The sequence below is a fragment of the Podarcis cretensis genome (genome assembly GCF_951804945.1).
Source record: "Podarcis cretensis genome assembly, chromosome: 14".
Taxonomy (NCBI): domain Eukaryota; kingdom Metazoa; phylum Chordata; class Lepidosauria; order Squamata; family Lacertidae; genus Podarcis; species Podarcis cretensis.
This window is the reverse complement of record NC_137183.1, coordinates 10,402,883-10,419,589: the sequence shown is the minus strand read 5'-3', so window position 1 is coordinate 10,419,589 and position 16,707 is coordinate 10,402,883. Positions and strand designations below refer to the sequence as shown.

General features: G+C 47.0%; 1 protein-coding gene across 4 annotated transcripts in view; it reads right to left on the bottom strand.

Annotated features, from left to right (window-relative positions):
• RBPMS2 (RNA binding protein, mRNA processing factor 2) overlaps nucleotides 1-7,300 on the bottom strand; it is a 61,242-nt gene extending 53,942 nt beyond the window's left edge. For 2 of the 4 annotated variants that reach the window (XR_013833064.1, XR_013833065.1), the window contains exon 1: nucleotides 6,789-7,299. Coding sequence is in view for 2 of the 4 variants with exons in the window: in XM_079953507.1 (XP_079809633.1) it covers nucleotides 6,789-6,842 (54 nt within the window). In the remaining 2 variants the exon portion in view is untranslated. Of the gene's footprint in view, nucleotides 1-6,788 lie in introns of all 4 variants that reach the window. The other 2 variants (XM_079953507.1, XM_079953508.1) reach the window with 2 other exon arrangements.
• Nucleotides 7,301-16,707: the final 9,407 nt, after the last annotated feature.

The following is a 16,707-nucleotide window of genomic DNA, read 5'->3' as shown; positions in this document are numbered from 1 at the left end:
TGCGTAAGCATCTTCCTGGAATGGGAAGGACACAGCCCAGTGGACAGAACTGTCTTCTCCCTTTCCCCAGTCCCTCATAGTCACCACACGTCCCTTCTCTCAATTCTCCTATCACCTTTTTTCTCCTCCTGTAAAAAGCAAAAGATGAGCAGCTTTTCCACAGGAGGAAGCATACTATGGCTCCTTTTAGAGACTTGGCATTCTGTACCACAATAAATTGTTCATGGACAATAGATACTACAGCACAGCGTGCAATAGGAAGTTGACTTGCAAATAAAAATGATGTGTTCATTGATTCATTTATATACCACCCATCATCCTCCAGTTAGGATTTCAGGGTGGGTACAATGACTTGTTGGGACGCAGGTGGCGCTGTGGTCTAAACCACTGAGCCTAGGGCTTGCTGATCAGAAGGTCGGCGGTTCGAATCCCCGCGACGGGGTGAGCTCCCGTTGCTCGGTCCCTGCTCCTGCCAACCTAGCAGTTCGAAAGCACATCACAGTGCAAGTAGATAAATAGGTACCGCTCCGGCGGGAAGGTAAACGGCGTTTCCATGTGCTGCTCTGGTTTGCCAGAAGCGGCTTGGTCATGCTGGCCACATGACCTGGAAGCTGTACACCAGCTCCCTCAGCCAGTAAAGCGAGATGACCACCGCAACCCCAGAGTTGTCTGCGACTGGACCTAATGGTCAGGGGTCCCTTTACCTTTGCGTTACAATGACTTGTACAAGTTACAATAACAGACAAAGCTGCTTAAAACTTTCAAGTTCACATGTGTGTGTGCGCAGATGATTTTTTTGGCCAAGGCCAAAAGGTCTGCAATACAACCGCCAGGGAAGCCTATTTAGGGAGGGTATAAATAGCAAACATAATAATAATATTCCAAAACCAGGACCAACAATGCTGACAAAGCCCTTTCCACTTGTTAAGTTACAAATTTCTACAGGTACCCACCTTACTTCTGTGATTTCAAGCTGCTTTGGAGTTTAATACTGTATTTCAATTGTTGTAACCCACCCTGAGACCTTAAAGTAAAGGGTGGGCAATTAATAATGAAATAAATAATAAAGAGGTATCTGTAGAAAGCCCTAAAGTACACTCCATCAGATACTCTGGTCTACAAAAGCCATAATTGTGAACCACCCCGTAATCTATGGGTATAAGGCTATAAACAAATTTAATAATGATTAAATAATTAATACGCCATAATATTTCCATACATATAAACACCTCCAATACACACTTAAAGCACATGATCCACACACACACACACACACACACACGGAATCCTGGGAACTTTAGTTTAAAGGTACTGAGAATTGCAACTCTAGGAGGTAGTGGGAGCTATGGTTCTAGGATTGTTGCGGAGGGAATCAGTGCTTTAAATGTATGGTGTGGCTCTTACCCGAAGTCCTGCAGGTTCCCCAAGAACGGTTGTATAGCAAAAACAACCAACCTAGGTACTGCCACCCCAGAGTTCTTTCCATGGAAGGAGTTTTTCTACAGGCAAAAGATTTAACTCCCTCTCCAACTGTTTCCCTTGTTGTTTCCTGGGAGAATGGAAAAATATATATTTACCTTGCCAAGTCCCTTTAAAAGCTACAAATACAACAAACGGTATAGGGCACTTAAGAATGTATTATTGGACAATCAGAACAACATTTGGTATTACTGTTTATTATTATTATTTTTCCGGGGGGAGGAGCTCCACCAAACCAGATTATGGGCCTCAAATTGGTTTCACTAGCAGATAACCTCAAGAATGAAGAAGACAGTGTGCCTACTTGGCTCTGCAGGGTGTAAAAAAAGTCTAGTGCAACAGGGTCATTTCCACTATGAGGTGGAAGAAACCACCCTTATGAGCTGTGCACCCCCTGCCCCAAATACATACAGGGAGAAGGACCAGCCTATTCTGTAGAAAACTCAGTGTTCCCACTACAGCAGGAGTTGCCAACTATTTGGGGCCAGTGGGAACATCTGGAACCTTGAGAAAGGGCAGTGAGCAGCAGACCCCAAAATGGCTGCAGTGGGGGAAAGGTGTGGCATAATATAAAATGGCTGCCAAAACACAAAATTATGCCCCTGTGCACATACACACAATCAGCCGTTCCATGAACGGGCAAAAGACACTTACAGACAGAGCCGCTCTAAAACTCTCCTCTGTTCAGGACAGATGGATTGATGGCTTCCACTTCAGACATCAAAATAAATGTTGGTGTGCTTAAAGAGACATTTGGTGTAAGAGGCTGAGCCAGTCCCAACAAGAAGGAAAAGCAACAATCTCTTGAGAATTGGGAATTTTTGAAGTGGTATTTACAAAGACCTTCTGTGGGCATCCTGGGTGTGTGTTGGGGGGGGGGTAATGGCACACACCCTGCTGCCCACTGGAGACCCTTGCCCTACAGGGAAGGGTCTCAACTTTATAACAGCTTAGGGCACAATCCTAAACACGTCAGTCCTGCTGAATTTAATGGTGCTTACTCCCAGGTATGTAGGGTTTGGACTGCAGCCTTATCTGAAACATTGAGCATTGTGGTTCATTCCACCCTTCCTGGAATTATCCATGCAATTCCATCTAAAGTGACCACGTTATCTGAAGCCTGAATTAGTCCGCACAACCCCAGAGTCTGTCAAGACTGGCCCGTACGGGCAGGGGTACCTTTACCTTTTATTCATGAAGGTTTCTTGGAGTTCCAGGCTTCCACCCATCACATTAAAAACAACAACATATCCTTCCTTTGTACTCTAGGGGTGAGGAACTGTAGCACTCCCAATCCTACTGAACCATACAACTCCCCTCACCTTTGACCACTAGCCATACTGGTTGAGAGGAATTGAGTCCAACAACATCTGGAGGGCACCAGGTTCCCACTTGCATCCAGAAAACATGAGTATTGCTGCATCAGTCCAGAGGCCGATCCCGTCTAGCACCCTGCCTCCCACAGCAGCCAACCAGAAGGGCAGGGTGACGGCACAGCCAATCTTCCCATATTTCATCATGTAGTTAAGAGTCAGACCAGCACCATTTGGGGAATTTAACTGCATAGCCAGGGAGGGGCAGTTGCATGCCTTCAATGACAGATGCAGAATCTCTGCAGCAAGGTGGGGGAGAAGGATTTAAAGATGCAGTACAACAGGCAGGGAGGGTGCCTGCATAACATTCGCAACCAGCAATGAGACCCACATATATGTAAATACACTTGGAGTGCACTTCAGAAAACAAGCACACAAAGATCTTCTTTGGTGAGCATGTCCACATAATTCCTCTTCTTCATCAGTAACTGCAGAGAACTCCTTTAGCTAATCCGTTTTTCCTCTGCTTACAGATACAAACCCCCAGCGGTTACACACCACATCACTTGTCCACAATTTGCACTATAGTATTAGAGGACCAAGAAAGCTACTACCAATATGCCTGATAGCATTTGGAACCCCCCATGAGATAAAAATAAATAAAACATGGTGGACACACAGCACGTCATATTGAAATAGCACTGATCTCAATCATAGCATCAGTCATAAATTCATACTACTGTACTTTTCCTTCCAGATAAATCAAGTTAAACCCCAATAGTGATAGTTCACTTGGCGCAACATACCAAGTGATCCCCATAAATACTACTTGGTACTTAAATGCAGAAAAACATTTTCAGATATATAAATGTTGACCTCTGCATTTCCACACCTTTAGAAACAGCTCAGTCAGAACTACTGAATTTCTTAGCAATAGGAATGGGGGTTACAGAGCACATAACAGTAAGCCATATTCTGATCTGTTAATGTGCCTGCGAATGCTCAACTACCTTCTCCTCCCAAAATTAACTTTATGTAAGAAACAAAGCAAGCTGCCATCATGCTCAGTATTGTCTGCAGCAACTGTAAGTGCCTCTCCAGGATATCAGAAGGGGTCTCTTCCCAGGCCAACCTAGAGATGCTGGGGACTGAACCAGGCATCTTTGGCAAGCAATGCAGATGCACAAAGACCTTCCCCTAGAGAATCACACATGCTAAGTTTATTGCAGGGATGGGTCAAGTATTTGGTCCACTTAAGTTTTATTACAACGCCTGTGCCCTCTAATGTGTTAAATTTGAAAAGCAGGACTGCATGCTCATGGCAATCTAGATTCAGTTAAATCTGAATGCACAGTCACGGCAATACACAAATGCCTTCCTGAATGAGATTAAAGCCCACTTAATACTGTATACTGGAGACGGGAGGCAAAAAAGCCACTTCAGATTTACGGAGAACTTTCCAAAGTCTCACTTGAATGACTGGACAAGTCCACAATGACATAATATAACTGAACATTTTATTTATCACTTCATTTATCCTATTTCACACAAGAAAAACAAATGATCTAAATTTATATTTAAAACTTTTGCTACTTGTTTAAGTGTGTACAGTTCATGTATTACATAGTTGTCATCTTTTATATACTGAAGGCAAAATAAAATGACATCAAAATCCGCCTACTATGCATTTTTTGCTTGAATCCCAGTATACCAGCAGACACTAAGCAATATGCTAGAAATTGGCCTGTTGCCCACTTTGGCCAGGGGGCTACTATTCCATCCAGCCCATTCCCTGCTTTAAAGTACCTAAGAGTACAGAACTAGAAATGGTGTTAATGCAAAATGCCTACAATCAGAATTGTGCCTCCTACATGGTTGGCCTAGCAAAAAAACCTCTGAAACACCAGGCATTTATTTGGCGATCTGCAAGTTCTAATCTAGGACCTGCCACCAAGTCAGACCAGTTCTTTTACAATGGAAACTGAAGGCTTGAGCGTATCCTCCAATCCCAGATGCAAGGGACTATTTTGGCTGCTGTTGTTTTTAACACACTTCAACCCAATCCATCATATTACTGTTCTGTGGCCCTACATAAACACCTTGCAGAAAGACGGCTTAGCAATGACCTGCTGCCCTGTGGACAAAGGGGGGGCATTTCTGCTTCCAGTACACACAAGTAAGGCAGCTAAGATATAGAAAGTGTTAGAAGCAGCCTACCATGAACCTTTGAGGCTTTGCCAGCAAATTGGTCCCAGAGCCCTCCAAACCATATATAAGCATGCAGCTATTTCAATAGAATTAAGACACTGTACAGTACTGTTTTAACAGAGTTACCTAGTATATAAGAGAACATCAAAGGAGGAGAGCCAACCCAATTGAAGCATATCACATAACGGGTTCAATAAGGATTTTTTCAGGGGGGGAGAGCCACCAACCTTCTTAGATTGTAGGCACAAGCAAAGTATTAGCAATAGGTTATTCCCATTTCTTCTGTACACATACTAAGAATGTACTGTAGAGTTTTTACAATGTTTGAAAGGGTTTAGGACCAGAATGGCCGCCATTCTGCGCCAAGAAACCTACACGGCTATTTTTCAGAGGGATGGGGGTGGGGAGGTAGACAAGTAATCGACTGCAGCAGCCCAAAGGGAATTGAGGTTTCTTGGCATTTCAATAGCCACGCACACAAAATGGAGGCAACCGGGTCCATATATATATATATATATATATATATATATATATATATATAAAATCAGCTTGATATGGCTCATACTACAGCTACTTACTTTGCACAAACAGGTATAGAAAACCACAAAAGCTTGAGTGTGCCACACAGAGGAATTTTCACAGGGAACCTGCACTACCTAATGAGGTGTCTGTGTGACTTGCTCAGATCTATGATGGCCAGTCAAGGACATACAGTCGTCTTCACAAGGCGGTAGCGATGCAGACAAGAAATGCAGAAGACTGGATGGAAGATGGGAGCAAGCAGAAGGGAAGCCAATGACAGGTTCTCCATTGCAAGCCAAGTCCAGAAGCCACAAGGTACCAGACAGCCTTGGCCCTTTTGCATGGAATCAAACTGCGTTAGGATGGTTGTTTCCAAAGCTTTCCCCAGTTGCAAACTAGGAACTTAAGACTTGGATATAGGCATGACTTGAATTTCTAAAGTTCGCAGAAGTGACCTGCTTTGTTAGTTTGGGATATTCTTTTAAATTTTTGTTATAACATGTTCATAAAATTTTTAAAATATACGCTACTGCATCTGGATTCTGACTACACAAGAGGAAGCAAGGAACACCTAGATGTGGAGGAGGAGGAAGAGGAAAGCCAAGCATCCGTCTGCTTCTTCCAAGCTACGCCAAGGTCCAAAGCAGCAGAGACGCCCATGCAGCGTCTAGTCTTAACAGGCACTGCAGGGTTTTATGAGTAGGAGGTGCAGGTTTGGTGCTCCAAAGGCTGTTTGCTCAGTAGGTCTGGGCTTCCTGCTACTAGTTAAAGAGAAGCACCACAGGTTAAGTAAGGAGGCCACAGGTTAAGTAAGGAGGTGGCAGACAGGCTTTCGGAAACCCTCCATTTTCTACAGTAAAGCCACCCTTAGGCAGCAATCACCGCCACCAGCTGCGTGCACAAAGGAGAGACTTCAAGAACCAACAGCACTCCTCCTCCCTAGGAAGACTCGGAGAAAAGGGATGCATTCCTCGTTTACCACTCCCATAGCGGATGCATTTTAAAACAAACTTTCACCCAGCCCAGAAAACGGCCCTAGGCCTTTTGCTCGCAAAGTCAAGAAACCGCAAAAAAAGGAGCAAGGGGCATTTTGCTTGGCCCAGGGAAAGAGCGCGCACACAAGAGGAAAACTTCAGGGCGAACCGGCCGCCCTCCTCCCCACGCAGCCCAGCCTTCCCCCCCCCCCCTCCGAGCCCGCAGACCTTGGCCAACCCAAAGGAAGGCGCATCCCCGACGGGGCTCCCCCCAAAAAAAACAAACCCCTACCTCTTCCTCGAGGCTGTTGCTGCTGTGCTCATTCTCCTTGGGCAGGTTGCTCATGGTGGGTGCAGGGCAAGTCCGAGGAAAGCAAGGCAGGGGGGCTCGCGTGCTGCTCCTGGGCGGCTGCCTCGCCTTCTTCCTTTCCTTTGCGCCTCCTCCTCCTCCTCCTCCTCCTTCTCCCCCCTTCTTTTATCCTCCCCTCCGAGGGGAGCGGAGAGGGCGAGGGTCTGCCTTAAGCGGGGCTAAGGTGGGGCAGGTGCCTGGTGCGAGCCGGGGACGCGGGGGGACGCGGGTAGGTAGGTAGGTGCCCGAGGGGTGTCTGAGGACAAGGAAGGGGTCCCGACGTGCGCTGGTGCTGTGCAGGTGGGCGCGGGGGGAAGTGCGGCTTATTTGACGCGCCCCAGGCTCACATCCAGCTGGCTGGCGCCGCCGGCCAATGAGCGGCGAAGGGGGCCAACGAGCTGCAGCTGCTGCCGGGCCCCGCGCAGCCCGCGCTCCTCGCCTCAGCTCTTCGATTGCGCGCCCCCACAGGGAGCGCCCGGCCCGGCCCGGCCGGGGCGGGGCGGGGCCGCCAGCCCAGCCCCTCGCCCTGCATCACCGTCGCCAGGGGAACTCGCCAGCCAATCCCCGCCGCCGCCGCCGGCTGCAAACTTTCTTCGGCCCTCGACGGGTGTCCATTTTTCCCTCTCCTTCCCTCCCCCCCCCCCGTCTCTCTTTGCTCCTTCCTCCGCGAAACTTTTTAAACTTTGATGAACTCGTCCGATTGAACTTTCTTAAAGGGCTCGCGCGCGCTTCTTTCTTTCTCCCCCTCCCGTCTCCTCAGAGGGGTTTCCTTTCCCCGACGGGGCGAGCCAAGTGCCCACTCCCAGCGTCGGGGACCCCCTCAGGTGGGCAGGTAGCCAACTGGGTGCCAACTTGAATACAGTATGCGGGGGCGGGTGTGCAGGTAAGCCCCGCCCCGCATAATCGATCACAAGAGGCAGCACAGGATCACCGTTTGATTGGCACATCAACCTTGGGAGGGCAGCCCCGTCAAATATTTTATTGGGGGTGGGTGAGAGCGAGGCCCCTAGGACTTGGCGCCCAGGGCGGGCGGGCAGGCAGGCAGTTCTCCTGTGCAAAGCGCTTTGCAGACGGCCAGTCCGTACCAAGTGAGGGGCCGTCAGGGCTTTGGGGCAGACCGTCTAAGACGCGCGCCCCCGACACCCGCACCCATCAGTCGAACAAACAGAAGAAAGACGCGCCCTCCCCAAAAGGCGACAGCGGTAAAACACGTTTTAAAATAACGCAAAGCAAGTGCCGTCTAAAGAGCAGCCCCCTCCCCCGCTCTAAGAGAATTTAAATGTCTAAATTAAAATCACTTGGCTTCTGATAGTAGGAGGTGAGGGAGCAGGAGGGGACAAGGGACTCTTCTGGTTTTTTTCGGGGTGGAGGCAGAGAACTGCCCTTTCTCAGGGTTCCGGTGGGCATTTTTAGCCAGCCGCTCCCCAACCCTATTTGAGAGTGCGGATTTACAGGCGCCCCGAACACTCCCCCCGGAAGGAAGTTGGAGGGCGCCCTTCTCCCCCGCATTCCATTGGTGCATTCCGTCGAACTTTTTAATATACATATTAAAACTTTTAAATTTACATATTATAATTGAACCATACGCTGAGAATTTAAAATACGCAGAGAATTTAATGTAAAGCAACAAGGCTGCATAAAATTATTAAGAAGAAGAAGAAGAAGAAGAAGAAGAAGAAGAAGTGTGTACATGGGCGTAGGAGGGGGCGCACACCGTCTTTTCCCAATGTTTTGTTCGAGGGCCGCCAGAGGACGAGCGACCCAAATGCTGCAGCGAAATGAGGGGCGAGGTGGGAGGCGCGGAGACAACATGGACCAAACTTGTGTTTCGGGAGCTTGTAGAATCATAGAATCTAGTCCCTGCAACTCAGAAATCTCAACAAAACCATCCACGACAGGTGGCCATCCAACCTGGGGGAACCTAGGTTTCAAATCACCGTTCAGCCACAAAGCGCACTGGGGTGTGTGTGTGTGTGTGTGTGACCTTGTTGTCAGTCACTCCCTTCTTTTCAGCCTAACCCTAATCTATCTCGTAAGGGGGGAGAACCAGGTACGCTGCCTCGAGCTCCTTGGAGAGAAAGGAAGGCTATAAATGCAACAGAAATATAAACTATTAAACGGCAACTTTTGCAATTGCATTAAATTTGAATTAATTATATGTTTTTGAAAAGCACTAAAATCAATTGGAATAATAATAATGATGATGAAGGCCAACCAGTCCCCCTCCCCGAGCGCCCCCCAAATCCCAGATCTCCGGCGTGGCTCATCCTTCCGCCCTTCCCGTCGTTTGACCTTGTTCCGTTTACTTAAATGCGTCCGCTCAGGACCCTGCGAAGCATCAAGCCTCGTCCGCCCCCCCCCATCCCGGCCGCCTCGACGACGTGTGATGAAGCCCAGCCACTGCAGGAGCCCGGGGTGGTGCGTGGGGGTCCTGGGAGGGAGTTAGGGGTGGGGGGCTCGGGCTTTTCTGAAAGTGCAGTAAAGGAGGCGTTGCGTGGAATAGGAGTGGGGGTGGGAAAGGGAGGGGGCTTTCGTACACCGCCGAATCCGATTCCTCCGTGGGCCGAGGAAGGCGCACGGCGACTCTCTTCCCCAACTTGGGGATGTGGTTTTTTTTCGGACCCCTTCATGCAATCAGCAGAATTCAAGCAGCACAGCTATTCCTGGATCGCAACTTTTTAGGCTGCGGGGGAAAGGGCCGCGGGAGGGGAGGGGGGATCGCAGACGTTTGCATGTTCCTCCACGAAAACAAAGCCAACAAAGAACTTTATATAGAAAACACGGCAACAAGCACGCCCAGCTTTTCCCATGTAGTGCTATTTTAAAGCGAGGGACTCCTGCTTTCTTCGTGGGAAAAGCTTTCAGACGTACACAGACACACGTATATAAGAAAAACGTCCACGTGGGCTGACATGCTTCAGGCCTGGAGAAACTTTACGCAAACTGCTTGTTGAAAACCAGATGCTTCCACCAGCCCCACAGCCAGCATGACCAATGGTTAAAGGGGGGGGGGAACCATCCGAGTGGCCGAACTATTTATTCCCTGAAGCAGATGTTCTGCTTTGTCATTAGCGCTTCGTTGTTGTCAGCGGCTGCCTGCAACGGTTACTTGGGAGGAAAGGGAAAGGCACTCTGTACATGCTCAGAACCACTGCCGTAGTCGCATATGCAGCACCACTACGTGGATGCGAGGATTGTGACTCGCTGTGTCAGCTGCATGTCGGAAAATACTTACTGCGGCCATCCCACTGACAAGTAATGAATGCGGTAGGATCGCGAGGTATAATTTATCTTCCTGGATACAATTTTATTTCTCCATCCCACCCCGCACCCGCTTAAAGGGATGCATTAGTATTTTCAAATTTTCCCTCTCCGTTCTTTCGTCTACTTTTTTGTGGAATGTAGGTTCCCCCCGCCCTCGACTTTTGCTTGAAGGGGGCGGGTAAACAGGAGAGAAGGTCGCTGCCATGGTATGCAAAACTTACCGCAGCTTAAGCCACGATGAACACAGTGGAGCTTGCTTCTGAGTAAACGTGTGGAAGTTTGTGTTGTAAATGCTGTGCTAAACCCATGTTTTTTCCCCTTCCCAAGGTTTGTGTGCAGTGCCAGATTTAGGTATAAACTAAACAAGCTCTAGTTTAGGGCCCCACTTTCTTGGGCCCCCCCCAAAAAATTAAAGTAAAAAAACCTGAATGTACATTTCCAAAATATAAGATAAAAAACAAATAAAATAAAAACTACATACAGCAACAGTGTTTTGTGTTGTGTTGTGTTGTGTTGTGTTGTGTTGTGTTGTGTTGTGTAGGTGCCTGTGATGTAAGTAATGGGCTTCGCCTGCTCCCTAAAATATCACTGGTTTGCTCGTTTCTACATACAGTGGTACCTCGGGTTAAGTACTTAATTCATTCCGGAGGTTTGTTCTTAACCTGAAACTGTTCTTAACCTGAAGCACCACTTTAGTTAATGGGGCCTGCCGCGCTGTCGCTGCTCAATTTCTGTTCTCATCCTGAAGCAAAGTTCTTAACCCAAGGTACTATTTCTGGGTTAGCGGAGTCTGTAACCTGAAGCGTATGTAACCCGAGGTACCTCTGTATAGGGTGCCTACATTCTGCATGGACTGGTTGCCTGTGTTTGCATTCTTAAGTTTGTTATGAATAAAAAATCATTTTAAGTTAGAGCTTAATAATTATTTCACTATTAATATACTACTTCTTAATTGTATTTCACTATTAATACACTTCTTCTTAATTGTATTTCAGTTCAACAATTACTTTGATAAAATACATATTTTGTTATGTGCAAATGGCTTTAGATACCTATTAGGTCCATAAATTACCATATAGCATACAGTGGTACCTTGGGTTAAGAACTTAATTCGTTCTGAAGGTCTGTTCTTAACCTGAAACTGTTCTTAACCTGAAGCACCACTTTAGCTAATGTGGCCTCCTGCTGCTGCCGTGCTCCTGGAGCATGATTTCTGTTCTCATCCTGAAGCAAAGTTCTTAACCCAAGGTAATATTTATGGATTAGCAGAGTCTGTAACCTGAAGCCTATGTAACCCGAGGTACCACTGTATATTCAACACAAACAACAGCAACAATTTGTTGTTGACAAAGGACAGCTGGACATATAAAGGGCCCCATTACCTTCAATAGCTTAGGGCCTCATCAAACCTAAATCCAGCCCTGTTTGTGTGTGTTGGCAGGAGGGAAATTAGACTACCTGTAGATTCAACTTTAATACCTAATTTCCTGCTGCTGTCAGTGGCAGGATCAGGAAACATATTACCTGCGGGGGGGAGGGGGCTGTAGGGACTCAGAGCTAAGTCCTACTCAGACCAGACCCTTTGAAACCAATGAACCTAAGTTAGTTAGAACCTAACTTCAGCAGTGTGGGATGTAAACACAGGAGCAGTCAATGACAACATTCCTAGAGTGTACATGTTAGAACATGGGGAGGGATGTCTGTCCAGCAAGCAGGTAAACTTCCTGGGGACGGACTTCCTCCGCATGTGACCAGAGGTGGGTGTGGCCTCACCTGTGCAGGTAATGATAAAAGCACAGGGCAGGCAGCCACTCTCTCTCTTCTCTCTGCCATCTTCCTTCGATGAGGAAACATCTAAGGATGCCCTCTTGGCTCTCAGCCAAGAGACGACAGTACTATCTTTCTATAAGATAGTTTCTAAGTGCATGTAACCTTTTTAAGCCTGCCTACCTTCTGGGATCATATTGTGAACAGAACGTGAGTAAACTCTTTTATACTTTTATAAAGACTGTGTCGTGTCTTGCATTTTAAGAGGGAACAAAGGGGAAATTACCAGAGTAATTATTATAGAGGTTCTAGCGAACCTGTGCACACGTTACCGTTGCGAACTTAAAGGGGAATGTCTATAAACTCTGCTGATATTTTGGGAACTTGTTAGCACAAGTTGGATAAGGATATAATTAGTCAATATATCCTCTCCTGCACCCCTGAACATTCCCACAAGCAGTTCTACTCTGAGTAGGACTAGCACTGAATAGCATCCACAGCGGGCTGCCCCCGCCCCCATGAGGCAAGGTGAGGCGATGGCTTCGGGTGGCAGGATCCACAAGGGAGAACTACTCTCCTTGGAAGTCCCCCATGCTGCCTTCACAGTGGCCTGTTGGTGAATAGGAGGCGCTGCTGGTCTCCCCACCCCACGCCTGGAGAGGAAATGGCGGGGCCTGCTGCGCTCTGGCACCCACCCGGTGTGATTCTTCTGAGTGGGCCCCTTTTCCCCTGTGACAGCCTTTGATTCCCAGTTCAGTTGCTGGGTAAAGTTGATTTGATCCCTGCTTGTTCCTTCACTCCCCGCTTCTTCCCTGGCAGGGTGTGTGCGTGTGCGATTTTGTGGTTTGCCTCAGGTGGCAAAATGTCTTGGTCTGGCCCTGCATCCACAGATGGGGTAAAATGCATTTCTGCAGTGCTGGCGAGAGCTTTTCCCCATGCATTAGATTTCAGGACAAAAGGACAAATATTGGGGGGGGGGACACACATGACTACTTGTGTGGAGGTGCTTGTCTGCTCAGCATCCCTCTGGTCCACATCTCTCACCCATGTAAAGGAGTTTGTGGGGAGTCCACGGGAGAGGTGCTGCATTTCTCTTCTTGCTTGTTTGCTGTCACAAATCACAGGACACAAATTTCATTCCTATAACCCCCTTCCCAGAAAGCAACCAGCGTACAGGTAGCTTCTCAGGGAATCCAGACCCGAATGAACCCACCATTAATTTTCCTTCCCACCCTGGTCTTGCCTTTTACTCCCCAGCACAAAAACTCAATGAGAGCAGAGAGACGTTTGATTGTGCGGATTAAGATTTCTCGTGTAGCTATGTGCTGTTATTACTAGATGTCCCTGTTAAGTCTACATTGATTCTGGCACAAATCTGGGCTTGTTACCCCTTATATCAGGGGTCAGCAAACTGTTTCAGCAGGGGGCCGGTCCACTGTCCCTCAGACCTTGTGGAGGGCCAGACTATATTTGGGGGGGGGGGACAAATTCCTATGCCCCACGAATAACCCAGACATGCATTTTAAATAAAAGGACACATCCTTCTCATGTAAAAATACGCTGATTCCCGGACCATCTGCGGGCCGGATTTAGAAGGTGATTGGGCTGGATCCGGCCCCCGGGCCTTAGTTTGCCTACCCATGCCTTACACTATGTGGGAAAGCAGAGGTCCAGTCCATCTTGCCTTGTGTCTCAGGGCACAGGAATTTATAATTTATATTTATGCTTATATTCCTTGCTGTTTCAAGGCTCAAACAGGCAGGTGTGGGGAATGTCTGGTGCTAAAGGCTACATTCTCTTAAAATGTTACACTGAACCAATGAACATTTATCCACTTGTTCTTCTTGTTCTTTTTCCCCCTCTCTTGTCTCTTTTTCCTTTTTAAAAAAGTAATAAATATTATTTTTTTTTTTAAAAAAAAAACATTTATCCACACAAGAATTCGTTGCAGTGGTGTGGAACCTCTGACCTCTGGATGACGTCAGCATCTCCCATCAGCGAGTATAGCCATTCTCAGGGACTTTAGATGTCCAGAAACATCTGGTGAGGAAATAGGTTCCCTACCTCAGACTACTGGAACCAGTGAATGTGGACCCTAATTAATAGTCTTTGTTGGTAGCTATAACTCCTTTGAACTGATAACTTTACTTCTCTTTTTAAATTTTAATTTGGTTTTCTGTATAACATTTTTTCACCTTTCGGTCATGTTTTTTTCTCCTTTTCTTTTTTCTTTTTTCTAACTGAAAATGCAGTAAAATAGCTACATACAAATTCAATAAAACAGAGAATATAGCTATTGTTACACTATGTATTGCTTTGTGCTGTGTGTACTTCTCCCTTTAAAACAAACAAACCACCACTTATAATAATGGCAATCGGTCACTGCTTCCTGTAACAGGGAGTTCCGCAGATCGTATATGTATGTGAGGATTTCTTGCTCGTTTTGAATCTCTTAACGCTGAGTCCAACAGGTTTCCTAAAATTTTAATATAAGTACAGGAAACTGCTTAGTGCTTTTATTTACAGTTATAAGTGGCATCCAGGTTGTTGTTTTTTTAAATGCTACTTAATATTAATTCCTAGTTTCTCATTCATTTTCCTGTACTGCCTTTTGTCACACTGCCTTTTGTTTTCTGTCGTGTGCCTAATTGGCAGCTCTGGGGATTATTTTCTTTCGAGAGAAAAGAAACACTGGGGGCTGAGCCACACTGTAAAACCACATCCTCTGGCTGGAAAGCCTTTCCCCAAAGTCTGTGCCAAAGATGAGCATCGGTGCTGGAAGTTGATTAAGCTGAGGCTTGGCTTGAGTTAAGAGTTAGGGCATAATAATCGAGCAGAAAATTCTCCAGCATGCAAGTCTTAGAAATGAAGAGGAGCTGTGCAAGAACACAACTTGTCCCAAGAGCACAAGAACACAACTCTTGTTGATTTCATGGGCGAGCGGGAAACATGCACAGAAGAACTTCCCAGTACATCAGGTGTGGGGAAACCTGGCCCTCCAGATGTTGCTGAACTACAATTCCCATCAGCCCCAGCAAGCATGACGGTGGCCAAGGATGATGGGAGTTGTAGTCCAGCAACATCTGGGGGGCCAGAGGTTCCCTGTACCTGCAAAATTTGATGACCCTCCTCCATCACCACTTTTCCAGGGGTAGTAGCTAGGGACAGCTGTCACGTTTCACTCGTTTATTTTGTGGAATGATTCAACTGCACATAACACACACACACACACACACACACAACGAATAGTTACCTGAACTCTTGATTCCTGCCTGGGGAGATGATGGCACATCCTAACAGGTTGTGTATATTGCACCTGCCAGATGGCTCCCGGTGACAGGAGCAGGATATCCTCCTTTGGGAAATACAGCACAGACTGGCCACAGCCCCCAAGCTGAATGTTCCATTCCAGACTGGCCTTTGCACAGCCTTAACCCACCCACTCACCCCCCATTTCTTCTTGGGAAAATTGCACAGCACAGTGCTGTCACAGTGTTTCTCTGGGCATGACACACTTACGCAGAGTCCTTTAACTATGCATACGGAGGCTAGTGCAGTCTAGTCATTGGGGGGAAATCAAACGTATACTGTCAGCTTGTGCCATTTAAATGAATTTTACCACAACAAATCCACTTTACGATGTTTGCAGTTTGGAAAGTGGCAGGGAAATGCACTAAAAAGTATGGGATGAATGAATGAACGTGAAGACGTATGAATATCCCACAAGCAAATCAGGACCAACACAGCAAACAAGTCAAAATGAACGTTCAATGAAGACTAATTTAATCTAACCTCTGCATCAGCGTTGTGCAAGCAAATCACAATGGAGGCTCAACAAATAGGTCGGCCGGACTCCTCTAATCGGGGCCTCGGGTGAACTGAATACAGACAGAACCAGGCGCTGGTGTTTGCTTCCAGAAGGAAGACAGCGTTTGCAGTCTTGTACAGCAGATCCACGCAAGTCTAGTGCAGTACAGACAACTCAGAGTGAGGGTCAGAGAGGAGGTCTTTGTATTCTGGGATGCAGGTGGAAGGGCAAGCGGGCGGGCAGGCAAACAGCTCAACAAACAAATTGCAGCAGAGAGAGGAAGGAACAAGAGGCTAGCTGTTGCCCAGGCAAATAAAGGTCAGGCCAGAAGAGCTACTGGGGGCTGCCTGTGTGGGAGGGAAGCCATGCTCAGATCTATTTAGGCAGAAAAATGTTGCCCTCTTACCCCTTTTTTTGTTGTTTCAGTTTTTGTTTTTTGTGTGGAGCTACTCAGCGCTAGAGGTGCCAGCATTCAGGCCTGATGTTTTGCAATACTATTCTGACCAAAGTTAACACTCAGTTTGCAAACTTCTATTTTTTGCTGTCACCCCTTGGAAAATGCTCAGGGTGAAAACAAGAGAAGGCTCTGAGTAATCAAAGTGAAACTCCCAGCTCTGAACCACTGCAGCTGCCAGTCAGAGCAAACAATATTGAACTTGATGGCCCAATGCTCTCATCCTATGTCTGAGTTAACCCTTCGATGGCTATATAATTACTGGTTCTTCCCATTCTTACTTGTCAACTACTGCCAGCCGCATTTCCCTCCCTCACAGAGCTACAATTTCCAGAGTTCCTTGGGGAGAGGGACTGATTGTTAGACCATTTAGGAAACTGTGGCTCTGTGAGGGGAATGGGGGTCTCTCTCTCAGCAGCCTTAGCAAACAGCAGTTTCCAGGATTCTCTGGGGGAAGCCATGACTAGTTAAAGTGGTGTGATATTGCTTTAAATGAATAGGGCAGATGGGATTTAGGCTAATCGCCAAACTCATTCATTTGTGGCACTGTGTGTGTGTTTAAAATCACC